Source organism: Alosa pseudoharengus, unplaced genomic scaffold (genome assembly GCF_046254945.1).
Source record: "Alosa pseudoharengus isolate Yale_2024_CS ecotype anadromous, Long Island Sound unplaced genomic scaffold, YU_APseudo_1.1 YU_APseudo_1.1_scf_22, whole genome shotgun sequence".
NCBI lineage: Eukaryota > Metazoa > Chordata > Actinopteri > Clupeiformes > Clupeidae > Alosa > Alosa pseudoharengus.
In genome coordinates, this window is record NW_027468680.1 from 13,008,504 (window position 1) to 13,024,795 (window position 16,292).

General features: G+C 38.8%; 2 protein-coding genes across 2 annotated transcripts in view; one reads left to right on the forward strand and one right to left on the reverse strand.

The window, feature by feature from the left end:
* Positions 1–538: 538 nt before the first annotated feature.
* psma3 (proteasome 20S subunit alpha 3) lies at positions 539–13,672 on the reverse strand. Its single transcript, XM_076300603.1, has 11 exons — positions 13,551–13,672; positions 12,658–12,740; positions 12,418–12,541; positions 12,009–12,110; positions 10,010–10,083; positions 9,547–9,619; positions 8,648–8,713; positions 8,434–8,480; positions 4,351–4,418; positions 2,127–2,191; positions 539–804 (listed from the first exon to the last, which is right to left on the reverse strand). The coding sequence occupies exons 1-11, from the start codon at positions 13,569–13,571 to the stop codon at positions 760–762; spliced, it is 768 nt and encodes a 255-aa protein (XP_076156718.1). The 5' UTR covers positions 13,572–13,672; the 3' UTR covers positions 539–759.
* Positions 13,673–15,829: 2,157 nt separating this feature from the next.
* The window catches only part of mipol1 (mirror-image polydactyly 1), a 58,528-nt gene continuing 58,065 nt past the window's right edge, over positions 15,830–16,292 (forward strand). Inside the window, exon 1 of the mRNA XM_076300604.1 lies at positions 15,830–16,125. The gene's annotated coding sequence lies outside the window, so the exon portion shown is untranslated. The remainder of the gene's footprint in view (positions 16,126–16,292) is intronic.

Sequence of the window (16,292 nt, forward strand, 5' to 3'; positions counted from 1 at the left end):
CTCGCTATTGCCATTTATTATGAACACTAAGCTGAAAGGTGCGAGCAAGATTAAGCATGTGATTTCAAAAGGTCTAACCAGGCTGTTTACAGTACTGAGATTATCTCTAATAATTTTTAAGGGGCAGCCGTGGCCTACAGGTTAGCACCTGTAACCTGAGGGTTGCCGGTTCGAACCCCGACCAGTAGGCACGGCTGAAGTGCCCTTGAGCAAGGCGCCTAACCCCTCACTGCTCCCCGAGCGCCGCTGTTGATGCAGGCAGCTCACTGTGCCGGGATTAGTGTGTGCTTCACCTCACTGTGTGCGTTTCACTAATTCACGGATTGGGATAAATGCAGAGACCAAATTTCCCTCACGGGATCAAAAGAGTATGTGTGTGTGTGTAATATATATATATATATATATATATATATATATATATATATACACATATACACACACTGACTGAACTTGTTTGGCAGTGATTGAAACAGAGTAGACTATGATTACATAGGCCTAATTCAATATATGTAGTGGTTTTAAAAAACAAATTCACAGATCATGTTTTCTGACAATTTTTATATGTCATCCAAAATCCATTGTACAGAATTTAAAGAAAAGAAACACATGAATGTAATGGTCCAATGCGCTAAAAAACATACAAAAAAAGAAATATCTGCCTTGTACATCTGGGGTCGTCTGGTGAGGACGGGGAGAATAGTGGGTATGACAGTAGTCAGAGGGGCAAATGCACGTGTTGCTGCCGGGCCAAACAGGTTTTTACATGTTGTCCTCATCAGAGTCGTCCTCTTCTTCCAAGGCATCCTGTGAGAAGACCGAAAGCAAAAACGAAGTCAGTAAGGGCACCACATCCAAACCATTTCAGCTTAATGAAGGACAACTTTGACACCTCAGTGTTGAATGTTGTACGAATAACACAAAGAAATTTACATTAAACCAGTAAGAACATTTTGCCACAGGATGCCATTACGTTTTGTTTTTTGATTCGTCAAATTAACAGGAGGATTCTCAATATTACAAGATACTTATGTCACAGAAATCCACAACAGGGTATAGATTATTTACAGATGGTAATTCAAAGTTAGCCCAAAAGTTCCGCAACTATTATATGTTCCTGATTGGAAAATATTACAGGCCATAAAACAACCTGCCTTCATGAAATTTTCATAGGGGCTATTAACAGATATGAAATATTGCATAATTTATCACTGTCAAAAAATCAGTCAGGAGCAACACAACAAATTGTGTGCATGTAACACTCTACTGGCATACTGACAATTTAAAAGTATTGAGAGGAGGGCCCTTTCCGAAACTAATCCCTGCACACTCCCCCTCGAATACCGAGTGAACTCAGGTGGGAAGCACCCTCGCAGCCAAATGAAGTTCCCTTGATTTGCGTGTAGGATTATAAAACCAATCTCAGCCTTGGGACGAACTTTACTCTCCCTAGCAGAAGCTGGCTATCACGGAACCGTGGATTTGTTTACAGGCGTGGCCTACTCACGCAGAACTAACATTTTAAAAAGTCCTCCCCGATGCATTAATTGACACACTCTCGACAAGTGACCATCCGTGTTCACTCATCGTTGGTTTATAACACACTACCACTTAACAGTAGTAAAGTAAGTTTCGGATGGCCCTTAATATGGCGGACCCTCCACGCGAATGTGCACGCGAAGTGTAAGTGGCTAGGGAGAGGGCGAAGTAACTAGTTTCGGAAAGGGCCATATTGTAAATTGCAGCTACAGATAATCACGGGCATAAGGTAAGCTAAACCCCACTTAAGACACTGAAGTTCACATTCAGCACTGAAGACAGGAGTCAATTTTCTAATTAACACAACAGCACAGACCAAAAGTCAGAAATAAAGCCAACTCAAGATGCTGCAGCTTAATTACTAAAAATGCAGGAATTATAATAAATAATTTAGCCATAGCCATATATATAAATAAATAAATCTTTCACTTGTTCCCACTAAAGATTGCTAAGTGTGCTCCTATGGACACAAGTGTGGGGGCCCTACAAGTGGCATGTCTTCATCATGTGTCTGTGACAGGCCCAGTGTGGACAAGCAGTGAGGTGCACCATAGGTAACGACACCTGGTGCTATTTCAACTGGCTCTTACCTTAGCATACTTCTCTGCCTCTTCTCTAATGTCTTTGGGGACCACTTCATGTCTTCCTTTTGTCACTGTAGAAGGAGGGGAAGACAAAGAAGGTTGTTAAGCTTCAAACTCTGTACGGCAAGTAACACGACCACAACCACCACCACAAATACAAATCACTTTTAAAGACAGAAGTTATAGGCAACAGGTCAGAGGACAATTCAGAACACCAAGGGTCTAAAGCAACCAGGCTCAGATTAAGTGTTCTGAATGCAAGTTATGCAGCAATCATGTGGCATCGTGGCTACAAAAATGTTTCCTTACTTTCCTTTCCAAGAGGAAGACCTTTAGTAGCAGCCAACAAACCCTCTGACCTACATTGCCAGACAAAAGTTTGGGGACGTCTACTCATTTATGGGTTTCTTATTCGGAACAGAACAAAACTGAAAACTCACAACTATGAAATAACACATGGTATTATAACATTTGTTTAAAAACTAAATTTGAGTCATATATTAGATTCTTCAAAATAGCCTCAATTTATCGTCATGACCGTTTTGCACACTAATGGCATCACCACAAGCTTCATGAAAGTCACCTGGAATGATTTTTGAGCATGATTGAACGAGAAGCAGCCAACAAGTGCTCAACACATATAAGGAACTCTTTAAGACTATTGGAAAGCCAATCCCAGTGTCTAACTTAAGGTTGTTGAGAGAATGTCAAGACTGTGAAATGCGGTCAAGCACAGTAAAAGTTGCTTTGAAGAACATTAGTCTTTGTTTACAATTTTCTGTTTACTACATAACCACACGTGTTATTTCAGTTTCAATTTTTCAGTTTTGTTCTACAATAGCCGTGTTTACATGGACAGGTTTGTTGTTACTCCGATTAAACTATGCCGAATGAAAATTGTGTGTCATCTGTTTACATGGGGTACGTTCGATTCCGATCAGATGCTCACAAGCCTTCTAGAATTTTTGATCAGAATATACGTTGCTGCTTGACTTTTGCTTGAGAAGCTACAGTACAGCAGGCAACCCCATTGATCGTATACATGGCTGTTTAATCAGAATAAGAACGGAATACACCACCCTTTATATCCCAAATAAAATTTGAATTGGATCGGCAGTTTTATTCCGATCAAGGTGTTTATAGGGGTAATTTTTATTCCAATTGAGCCATTATTCAGATTCTAATGTCCGTGTTAAATACCCATAAATGAGTAGGTGTAGCTTTACAGGTTACCCCAATGCTCAGATAGTATCAATGTTAGTGTTTCCCTATACCCAAGGTTTGCTTTGCAGACCTATGGGGTGTACTACGAATCTCGATTAGTGGGTTAGCGAGGTATGTTGCGCTCAAAGCCAGGCTATGCTGTGACACGAAAGTGGATCTGTTTTAGTGTCGCTATATCACCATGGTATCTTATGCTGTCAACCAAACCTGGTCGGGAGGAGGTTATGTGCTAAGTTATAGCTCAAATCGTGTAATCTACCGCACACTGACCAAATTAATTGTCTTAAAAACGAAGTTCTCACGTGTAGGATTCTGTCATATATCTTACAGGTGGAGCTCCGCCTCTAACATTTTGGATCTCGAATGCGCTTTAATAGTGCTGTGCGTGCAAATATCCCACTATGGACGTGCATACCATACAACAACTGATGACAATTGATTTATTTGATGTTAGGTTAGACACAAAAAATGACAGCAGTGTAGATTAAGCTATCGCTCATGAATGCGGAAGTAATTGTTTTTAAATAGAGGCGGTCTTGTGCGTCTCCATGTTACACGATTGGCCAAAGTCATCCCAACACCGAGAACGCGCACAGATCTGAGCTGAAAGCCTAGTTTGACAAATATATCACATAACTGCAATCGTAGTATCACTTAACGTATACCCCTGAGTCAAGGCTTTGTCAAGCCTCGATATGTCTACATAGCCTAGATATGTCTAACGTGCTTCGTAGTATACCCCACTAAACATTCCTTCCAGTACACACATATGCGCACGCACACACACACACACTCTGAGATTGCAGAATTGCAGGACAGGGGCAGATATGAATGTGGGGATTTGAATGAATGTGACACTAATATGGCTGCACTCCAGTTTAGCTACTTCATTATGAGCGTAGGAATCTGCAGACAACATTTTTTCAGTTTCAGTAATAGACATAAACATGTTTCGCAATATAAGGTGCAATATACAACACCAGTCTGTCAAGAGACATAGTCTTACCTTCTCCTACCCAGCTGAGTTCCAACTCAAATGATTTGTCTTTGACCTCATCATGTACAATGTAGATTCTGCAGGAAGACAATAAATCATGATTTAGATGGCTATAGCAACAACACAACCAAGTTATGCAGAAATGTGTTTAGCGCCAGTAGCCTTCTTGCAACATTAAAGGTGAAGTCAGGGTTTTACGCGATTTTAAGCCCAATTTCATCATCTCCTCACGACTGCCAGCTGCCCTGCGAGTACACTGTAAACTGTAAAAAAAAACAGGTCTCTGTAGGCAGCCCAGGCTCCGAAAACTGGAAACAAAGTGGGGGCAGCCTGTCCCCCAAACAAAAACGAAACTCTGCGTGGCATTTCTCTGGGAATACTGAACAGGGTTCCTACGCAGTATGGAAAACCTGGAAAAGTATGGAATTTGAGAAGTATTTGTGTTTCCAGACTATTGCATCTACAGTACTAATCACTTCACTCAGGTCATAATGAACGGCTACTGTTGTGTAGCTTAACTGTCAGTCCACATCATCAAGATACAATTGAATGGGGGTCCTCAGAAAAAATTCTCCCCCACAAGGGGACCCTGGTACCAAAACCAAATCGAGAACCCCTGTTCTATGCACGTGCCCTACACCATTGTGCACTGGTATGTTTGCGTAGCTCTGCTATTTTCGGCTAAAACACTGGTAGACATTTTTGATTTTGTAAAAGATACCAAGACATGGATACTGCATTATCTGATAAACTGTTATTGCAAACAAATAATATTGTTTATGGTGATTGTACTAGTGCCAGCAGTGCACTAGTCTCCAACATATCTAGGCTATGCTTGTATCTACAGAGAACTAAAAATGTGAGTGCACCTTCCAACACAGCACTTCCCCCAACGAAAAGTATCCAAGGGCTACCAAGTTAATAATAAACATACAGCTCTTCACAATGCTAGTAGAACGCTCCATTGACATAGAATATGGTCAGAAAAATGTACCGAGAAGTTTGAAAATTTGAGTATTGAAAAAGTATGGAATTTTGAAATGGAAAATGTGTAGGAACCCTGACTGAAGGTAGTGTTGAGCTACCTCTCTGGCATGTTGCACAAAAGCTGATAGATTTAAATATAAACATTTGCCTAAGCAAAGGCTAGACAGAGATGACTACAAAGGCAAACCTTAACGCCATCGCTTTGGTTGTTAGTCCGCTGTCGGCGGTATTTTCATGAAACACGCAGTACACGTGCATACTCACAAGGTCTGCCACCTCTCCGCGATTGGATATTGAAAAAAGCTTTGTTCGAAATCAGAGACATTCCCCCCACCCTATTTTACCCTGAATTCAGTCGTATTCCTCTAGACTAGGCGAGAGGTTGTTATTTCAATCCAACAGCCAATCAAACTGCACCAACCTGAGCTTTGAGCGTACCCATTCAATGCGCACATCTTAACACATTTGCTGAATTTGATAAAAAGGGTATTGCATATGATACACTGCATATCAGAATTAGAGATGCACCGATATGGAATTTTAGGGCCGATAACGATAACCGATAACCGATATTTATTGTTTTTTTTTGTGGCCGATACCGATACGATAGCCGATAATATTACTCTTGAAAAAAAAAATGTGAAAAGTTATTTGGGGAAAGCATTTAATAAGCATAATTTTATTGCAGTAATTTTACCTACCACCAAATGATGGACAGAACTCATAATAGTCCTCAATAGTACGGCAGTCAACAACATAACAGTAGCCTTGCCCTACAGTATGTGTGGCTCCTTTAAGTGAACCTGACGTCAGTGAATTGCGACTGAGTGGCTAGAGAGTTTGAATCGTTTTCATTTAGGACTAAACGCTCATAAACGGCTCAGCTTGGAATAAGCTACAGTATAGCGACCAAATTAGAGTTTGTGAGGGAAACTTAAGTTTAGTTTCAACTGCGGGTAACTGCAACTCATCAGACTGTATCTTATGTCCGTCTACTCTGTTGCACACAACCTGCTGCAGCAGAAATTAAAAGAGTTAGCCCCGAAGGTTTTAATAACTTATTATGATGATCTGTCTGAATCTGAAGCACGAATGGTTAGCATATTTCTAGGTAATAATACAAAACCCAAGCAATGCAAAGTAATGCAAATATAATACTAAAACACAACTTAGAACTAGGCCTACTTATGTAGCCTACTCGTCCCACTAACGAGTTTGTTTATTTGTTTCCCCGACCAGCGCGGTAAAGTGCAAACACACCAGCACAAGACGGCAGAGCTCCGCTCTGTTAAGGTTAAATGGCGGATCATTCACGAGAGGATTTTGAGATGCACAGATTCCCAAATGAATGCATATCCACAGATTTTGTTACAGTGGTGAAATACATTCTGGGGCTAGATTTTGCCAGAGTTTCCCAGTTAGGGACTCGTCATCACTTTTGTCGTCACGTTTTTGTCACTTGAAAGCTGCATATCTTTCTTTCACAAGCGCCTTGTGATCCCTTGTAATATAGCTGACATATGTAAGTCACTTTGGTCAAGACGTGTCTGCTAAATGTAATGTAATGCAATGCCTTATACTATATTTTTAAGCAAATACAGTTGTTTATTTAAGATTAGTGAGCGTATGTTTTAACCTTTGTTGCGGCATCTATGTTTTTCACACATTCCGACGGCAAAGCACATGAACACTCGTGGTGAGAAAAACAATGTAATCACGGGCGGTCCTCGTCATTCCCAGGTGCCATGAATGCACCAATAGACTGAGCTTTAGGTCAAGAGGAAATGACAAGATGCTTTTATCGGGAATACCAGGCATTCTGGGCAAGCAGTGGCAATGACAGATGCTATTCTCCCATTTCTAAATCAATGTTCAATAAAAAAAACTAATGAAGACATTATTTTAAGGTTAAAAGAAAAACTACACAGCACATCTATTCAGATGTTACTGAATGCAGTCTGATGCAATATTAGCTGCAACAATAGTTTGCTTTGCTACCAGGTGGTCACTTATAATGTAAAATTTTGCATTTTACTTTGTTCACAAAACTTATCTGCATAACCTTTTCAAAGATGCAAGATACTGCGAAACATTGAAGATAGATACCCACTTGATGCAACGGTCAGAACACTGTTGCTGAACATTGTGGTCACTATGACATTTACCATGTGGCTCTAACTGCATTTCAACGAAAATCCCAATGGAAGGGGTTCAGGATTTCACAGAATTAAAGGTGTGACATTTATGTTGAGTGTTCAAACAAACTTTCTGTAAATGTCAAGTACCCAGTAGGTCATATTAGACTCACATTTCAAAGAAATGTATTAGCCACTTCACCGGCTAGCTCTAATTGAAACTTGGCAAGTATTTAACAAGTCAATGTACACAATGTGTACAACACAAAGTACGCTCTTAAGTCAAGAGAATCTGTGTAAACCTCATGGCCATATAAAGTGCTTTAGTCCAAAAAAAAAAAAAAGATCAATTAGATTAAATAAGATTGACTTTTTCATTATGACCACGCATGTTGTATGAGGGCGCATATCATTTAAGCCATATGAATTACACATACAGATTAATCAATGTAGATCCTCTCATAAAACGCCTCAAAGCGTTTTGCCAGTGGGCTCTATGAATTACATCTAGTCAAATATGATTCTGTAACCTATACCAGTGGTTCTTAAACTTTTCAAAACAAATGGGCCAAGTGTTGCAACCCCCTTCTCTCCAACCAGTGAAATTTGATTTTGAAATGTTGCGAGATGGGCATTGGAAGCAGAGGCAGAAAATGTTTTCTCTCATAGGTAGGCTATGTCAACACCAAAGGCATTAATGTCAGTGGCAGCCTTTGACAATCTGATGTATTACATCCAAAGGATAACTAGCACTCATCCAATGTATAACTGGAATGAAATGTCTTTAATTCAGACTGCAAATCATTTCGCGACCCCTCCGATATGTTTGGCGACTCCATGGGGGTCTCCAGATTAAGAACCACTGACCTATACCAACACACTCAATAGTGAAAATGACAAAATGGCAATGCTGCCCCCTTGTGTGCAATACTGACAAGTCACAGTCCACCAATAAAAACAAGAGGCTTACATTTTGGCCACCTCCTTCACCAACTCCCGGCAGGTCATGTCTTTCATCTAAAAACGTAGGGGAATAAGGAAAATATAAATTGAATAATAATAAAATAATTTATAGTAATATGAAATGCCTTTACTTGTTTGATAATCAACCAGGATAATCAGACTAAGATCCTCTGCTTTGGTTAATACATTTGCTTTTTAGTGCTCCTATTGAAAATGATCACCTGAAGTTTTTCAATTTCTGTCTTGGCTGCCTGCTTGGCCTTTCCAATGGCACAACCCCAGTAACCCTAAATAAATGGAGAAAAATAAATGCAAAGCAGAAATATTATCAAATACTTGACAAACCAGATATTGCCCCCCAGTGACCCAGATAACCGGGACACAGATAGTAGTTCTGTATACTGCTTACATTCATTACTTAATTAATATATATATAGTAAGTAATGAATGTAAGCAAGTACACAGAACTACTTTAAGGTAACAGGACCACACTAAGATCAAACTAGGCAAAATATTTAATTTATTAAGATTATGATCAACAACAAAGATGAGAAAGAAAGGGGAAAAAAACTAAGATTAAATAAAATAAAATAAAAACATAAGTTCAGGCTTCCTTCTTGTCTTATACATGCTCAATACATAAGTGACCCCACCCACCCCACCTGAATCCAACCCCACCCACCCTCCCCAGATAAAAAAATAAAAATAACCATAACAACAACCTCAAGTGCTGCTTCATAGTCTACGCAAGCTATGCAAGGAGGGTTTGACACATACTTGCATAGCAAAATGTGTTGTCCATAAGTGCCAATACACATTTCCGATAGGGGCGCTTTGTCTATGTATCTATCTATATGCTTGTGCAGACTACAAAGAACTCCAAAATAGGTGTGTAAGCCTTGCGTTTACAGCGTCCACATAGCTTGTGTAGACTTTGAATCTGTCTCAATATATTTTTTACATGACCTTCTGCAGTTTCTTGTGCGCATTACAGATGATGAACTTGTAGTGCTATTTGCATACATCAACCTCACAAGTCTTACAAACTGTAGGTACAGAACCTAAATAGAATGGAATGTTACAACTCAGAATAAATAGAAATGTGCCAAATAAATCTTACGTATGAAATCCCTGATGGGTCTACCATGTACAGCTGTGGGCCATCATCTTCATCATAAGATCCCAGGATAAAACTAAGAAGGGTAGAACCTTTTTAAATTTCCATGGCAATGACATTGAAGACACTTTAACATACATTATACAAACAGTAGAGCTCTTGAACATTAAAGTACATGATAAAACGGACATGTTTAATAATTTATGGTTTTAAGCATTATTCTTTTAAACTTAAGCTATCTGAAGATGTTTGTGACTTTTCCTAACTCTTCTCATCTCTTCAAAGAGCAGAGATATTAGTTGAGTAAAAATATAAAAGTGGTCTGTGCATTATGAAACATGGATCAAGCACATGCTGATAAGCTTTTAGTCAAACATATGTGTGTATATCAGTGGAGCTCTGATTAGGATAACTCCTTTTTATTGATCCAGCTATTAACGGTTCTCCAGTGTCCATCATGCCTTACCTGCAGCCGAATGGACGCACAGCGCTGTATAACGTGTAAGCATGGACATACATGGCCACTCTGTCTGAAAGATGCTATTTGAAAGGGTGGAAAAATATATTTTTTTACTTACATTTACTTTACTTCGATCACAACAATATACACACGAATGAAACTTGTAAACACAAAGCCTATTTATCTCAACCTTGGTACAACCCCAAAACAGAAAAAGTTGGGACGTTGTGTAAAATGCAAATAAAAACAGAATGTCATAATATACAAGTCTCGTAAATCCATATTTAGCAGCATAAAGGACATAGACAACATATCAAATGTTGAAAATGAAAATTTGGACTATTTCATGGAAAGTATATGTTAATTTTGAATTTGATGCCAGCAACATGTTTCAAAAAAAGTTGGGACGGGAGCATGTTCACCACTGTGCTGCTTCACCTCTTCATTTAACACAATTCTGTAAATGTTTAGGAACTGAGGAGACCATTTGCTACAGTTTTGATAATGAAATGTTGTCCCATTACTCCACGATATAGGATTTCAGTTGCTCAACAGTATGGGGTATTCTTAGTCATGCTTTTCATTTCATCATGCACCTAATTTGACAAATCAGGACTGCAGACAGGCCATCTTAGCACCTGAACTCTTCCTCTATGGAGAAATACTATTTAAATATATGCAGAATTAATTTTGGCATCGTTTTCCAGAAATATTCAAGGTCGTCTCTGGAAAAGACATTGCCTGGATGGCAGTATATGTTGCTCAAAACCTGTATACATCATTCAGAATTGATTGTGCTGTGCCAAATGTGCAAGATGCCCATGCTGTTGGCACTAATGCTCCTCCACACCGTCATAGATGTTGGGTTTCGGAGTGAACACTAAAACAAGTTGGATAGGTTGGATACTTGGATAGGCCCTCTCCTCTTTGGCCCAGATGAGTCCTTGATTTCCAAAAAGAATGGCAAACTTTGATTGTTCTAACCACAGGACCTTTTTCCATGTTACCTCAGTCCATTTTAAACAAGCTCAGGCCCAGATAAGAGGGTGGTATTTTCTGTATAATGTCTCAATACAATTTTAGCTGTTACAATGTTGGCTGAAGTTTGAATTGATATTAAACTGTGCACAAAGACAAAGGTTATCAGAGATTTTCCTGAGCCCATACAATGACAGGTCTGTTAACAGGTCTGGTATTGATGCAGTGCCATCTGAGGTCCAAAAGACCACGGCCATCCAATGTGTTTTTCAGCTCTTTCCCTTGTTTGCAAAGATTTCTCTGGATTCTCTGAATGTTTTAATAATATCATGTCCTGTAGATGATTAACTCCCCAAATACTTCACAATTTCATGTTAAGAAGCATTAAAATGACATTGTTTCATCATTTGTGCACGCAGGTTTACACATAGTGATGAATACCCCTACATCTTTACTTCTAACAGTCCCTGCCTCTCTGGGATGCTCTTTTTCATACCGAATTGTGTTCTCACTTTCCCTAATTAGTTGTGAAACATTCTTCGTTTTGTTTTCTTTATCATTACACAACTTTTCCAGCATTTTATTACCCCGTCCCAAATTTTTTTGAAACATGTTGCTGGTATCAAATTAAAAATGTTCAACATTTGATATGTTGTCTGTGTCCTTTTTGCAACTAAATATGAGTTTAAGAGATTCGCATATTATTAGATTCTGTTTTTATTCATATTTTACACAACGTCCCAACTTTTTCTGTTTTGGGGTTGTACAATAATTTGTTTAAATCTGTGGCACTTGATCTTTGCCATGATTATCCTTCCACCTGACAGTGTGGTATATTAAAAGATGATTAAAAGCATGATTAATGCACTGATATGCCTGGGACTGATCACAATAAAATGTGAAGTATAAACCTCTTGTGTACATGACGTAAGTCTTAGATCTTAAATCTTGAAAAATAACTTGATGCAAATATTTTTGTTCAGTATATCTTTGTCAAAAAGGTGTGAAGCAGGCTTTCATGTCTTACTTTCAGGGGGATGTCATGACCGTAGTTGGAGCGGAAGTTAGCAGCCTCTTCCCGAGCCACTTCAGCGAGAGAGCGAGCGTCTGCCAAGAGCCCTGCCACAGCCTATTGGATAGAACAAAGCTCATCAAATCCTCTCTTTATCATGACACTGATACACATCTACTGTTTCCACCACTTTTGAGCCTAACACAGCTGCACTCTGCCTTCAAGCGTGCAAAGAGTAAATTATGTACAACTTACAATATAAAATGATGGTCATAATGAAACACTACGCATAGAATCAAGCAAAAAAAAAAATACTTGCTGATACCATGCTGATTCATATATATGATGCAAAAAAAAAATACATGTAGTAGCATTTGGACATCAGTCACTAGTGTGAAAGTGAGAGACACTAAAGTTTTTTTACCATTCCAACATGACGGTCAATGTTGAATATGCGCTTGTTGGATCCCTGTTCATATAGTTTTGAGAGGACTAGCTTCTCAACACCAAACACAATGCCATCCTTGCACCGGATTCCAATGGCTGTGCTGTTGAGTGTAAATAAAATATGCCAAATGTAATTTTATATTACCCATAAGAAAATGTATTTAATCGCATCACAATTGCTTATTTGAATGAAAGGTTGTTTCTAAAGCATTCTCACCTGCTGTTTTCGACTGCTTTCATTGCATACTCAACCTGGAACACTCTACCATCAGGTGAGAAGGTCGAGGCAGACAAGTCATACTGTTGAGAGAAGACAAAAGTGAAGTGACTGCTTCAGTGTTGCCCAGTGTGACAGTTTACTACTTGAACGGTGAACAGTTGTGGGACAAGAATACAATTCATTCAATAAATAACTATCCAGGTACACTAGAAAGAAGACAGCATAATAATAGTTTATATACTAATATTCCTCTATAAGTATGCACTTAGCGTCAAACTAAAACACAATAATTAATCTTATTAGGAAACACGCTTGGTTGTTAAATGCAACAATAACGGGTTCTCATTTGATGAAGCAAATGTAAGGGTTTTTTCCTATCAGAACTTCGATGACATTAAGTTACTTTCGATTTAGTTAGCATATTAGCTAGCTAATTTACTAACTCGCAGCATTCATTGTATGTGACTCAGCACAGAGCTAGCCTGCTAACTGTAGACAGACGCACAGTGCTGTACATGTTAACTTAGCTCACTAAAAAGTGAAACCGTGCCGTAATGTTTCTACAAAAATTAAAAAAGGAGAACCATAGATACAGTGGAACATGTAGTCTTTCAAAAGGACCTACATAATTAGCCTATCTATCTACACACTACCAAAAAGCAGTACTAAGTTAGCTAATACAACTGAATGGATGTTTAGGTTGCTTGCTACAGTTGCTAGCCATACGTTAGGCCTCAATGAAATTCAATGCTAGTAAGCTGATAGCATGCTACCTACGGGCACACTGACAAAGCCTCCCAAACATGAACTCCTGGCAGTTTACCCTATCTAACAAATCTCTATATAGAAACACAAATGTGTACCGGTACGTATGTAATCGTACTACTCACCCCAGTTCCGATGGAGCTCATTTTGTAGCCCAAGTGCAAAGTATTACCTCAATATATCACAGCCCCTGCAAAACGTAACTCCTCACCACATCACTTCTCCCTCTCTGACTTTGCAACAAAGAAGCGTCTGATTGGTTGTTATCAGCGTCGAATCAGAATGTGGATTGTTTAGATGCCCTGTACTTGTATGATATGATATTTACAGGTAGAAAGGTCTATTGGTGTAGCTTTATTTGCAGATGATGGAGCAATGTGGAAAAGGGGAAGAAATGTCAATCACATTGTAAATAAGATACAACAAGCAGTGGATACAGTACACACATGGACAATTGAATGGGGATTCAGGATATCTGTGGAAAAAACTAAGGTCATTTTCTTCACAAGGAAGAAAATAAGTCAGGAGTTACAGATTCAAATATCAGGTAAGGAATTGGAAAGAGTAGAGAGCTTTAAATATCTAGGTATATGGTTTGACAAAAGATTAACATGGGCAGTTCATATTCAGAAAATGGTAGAAAAGTGTAAAAAGGTATTGAATGTAATGAGGGGTTTGCATGGGGTGGAATGGGGTGCAACTAGGAGTGCTATGCATACAATATATATTGGACTGATTAGATCAGTTTTTGATTATGGGTGTGTTGTATATGGGTCTGCTGCTAAGACGGCTTTAAATAAACTAGACAGAGTGCAGAGTCGAGGTTTAAGACTATGTTGTGGAGCCATGAAGACAACTCCAGTGGCAGCCATCCAAGTAGAGATGGGGGAGGTGCCTTTAGATCTCAGAAGGGACCAGCTTAGCCTTGTTTTTTGGGCAAACCTTAAAGGTCATAGGGAAGACCATTTTAGTCAATCTACATTGGTAGTGTCAAGAGAGACAGAATGGTACAAAAAGTAGTTTTGGGTGGACTATTAAACAGAAAATAAATGAGATGGAAATAGCCTTGTTGGATATAAGTCCTACAGTAGTGTTTTCAAGAGTTCCTTTATGGACTCTTGAAGATCTTTCAGTTGATCTCAGTCTTTTGGAAGAAACTAAGAATGGGGATATAGATAGTAATATGGTGCAGGGGTATTTAAGTGAAAGATATGGGGATAGGATTATAATGTACACAGATGGGTCCAAAAGGGATGGGAGAGTGGGGGTGGCTTTTGTTATTCCAAAATTAAAAGTAGCAACACAAAAAAGAATTAATGATAATTTAGCAGTCTATACAGCAGAACTAATTGCTATTTTAATGGCGCTCTCTTGGGCTGAGAGTAACAGGCCAAGAAGTTTAGTAATTGCTTCAGACTCAGCGTCAGCTCTGATGAGTATTCAGAACATAAATTCACAATCTAGACAAGACATTGTTATAGAAATTGTCCAAATGGCTAGTACATTAATTAAAACTGGAGTCAATGTTGGACTTGTATGGGTTCCTGCCCATAAAGGAGTAACAGGGAATGAGTTGGCTGATAAGTATGCAAAAAAGGCAACAGAAATGGAGTATATAAGTTTAAGCATTAAGTATAGTAAAGCTGAGGTGAAAACAATCATTAAAGGAAAGATAAAGGAGAAGTGGCAAGTATTGTGGGATAATGGTCAGACTGGTAGGAGACTATATAATATCCAAAAAAGAGTGGGGGTGAGTAGAAGTACTTGCTGAAATACACAGGAGGAGAACATCATTTCAAGAATGAGATTTGGGCACACAGGCTTAAACAGTACATTATTTTTAATGAAAAAACATGCTGATGGGAGGTGTAGTGTATGTAACACACAGGATACCATAGAACATGCTATTGAAGAATGTACTAGATATAGTAATGAGAGACAACAGTTAATCCAGCAGCTAGAAGATGAAGAGATACCTTTGAAAGTAAGGGATATTTTGCTAAGGAATTCTGGTGATTTTTGTTTTGGGTTTTTCTTTTCCTTTTTTAGAAGAACAGGTTTAATAAAGATAATTTAAGTGTAGGGAAATAAGTTATTCAGACCCACACTCCATTTCAGAAGGTGGCGGTAATGCAACCAGACGTTGTTTGCCAACCGCCATAAAAACAAGAAGAAGAAGAAGATATTTACAGAATGTTTTGGTAGTATGAACACAGTTTGCCAGGTTTGACAAGAACGTGAGAGATTGTGTTAGATGCTTTCGTTATTTGAGAATATTTAGTTGATAGTAATCAGCATAATGATGATATAAATAATGATGCTTGGATGATTAATGTAAGTGACCATGCTTCATTTTAAATCAAGACCAAATATTATGCCTGGTTAACGTGGTAATAGGTATGAAGTGAGAGTAAATCTCCGATTCAAGCTTCCAATTTACAGTGGTGGTGTGTAATAACACCTCCATGGTCTGTGAAGGCAAAATTGTTAATTATTTAGCATGTACTGCTCTCTAGTGGGTAAGTAGTGTAACAGTGCTTCTCAATTCACTTCCTTAAAGTTTCCCCCCGGTCTCCCAAATGGGAATGAGTATTGCTAAGCTAGCTAACCAAAGTTGGGAAAGTAGGCTATCCTGCAATCAGCATTAAAAATATAAAGTCTGTAGAGTACTATATGTGCCCTTCTGGAAACTTTCTTTAGGTGAGTATTCTGCGACATAAAGATGATTTCTCGATGTGGCAATAGAATGCAAGAGTTTTCACCACAAACATTCCTGGCTAAATCTGACTTGAACTCTTCCAACTATCTACCTTGGAACTGTTTTGTGCAGCCAGGCTCTCATTTCAACTCGTAGGCTATTCGTGGAA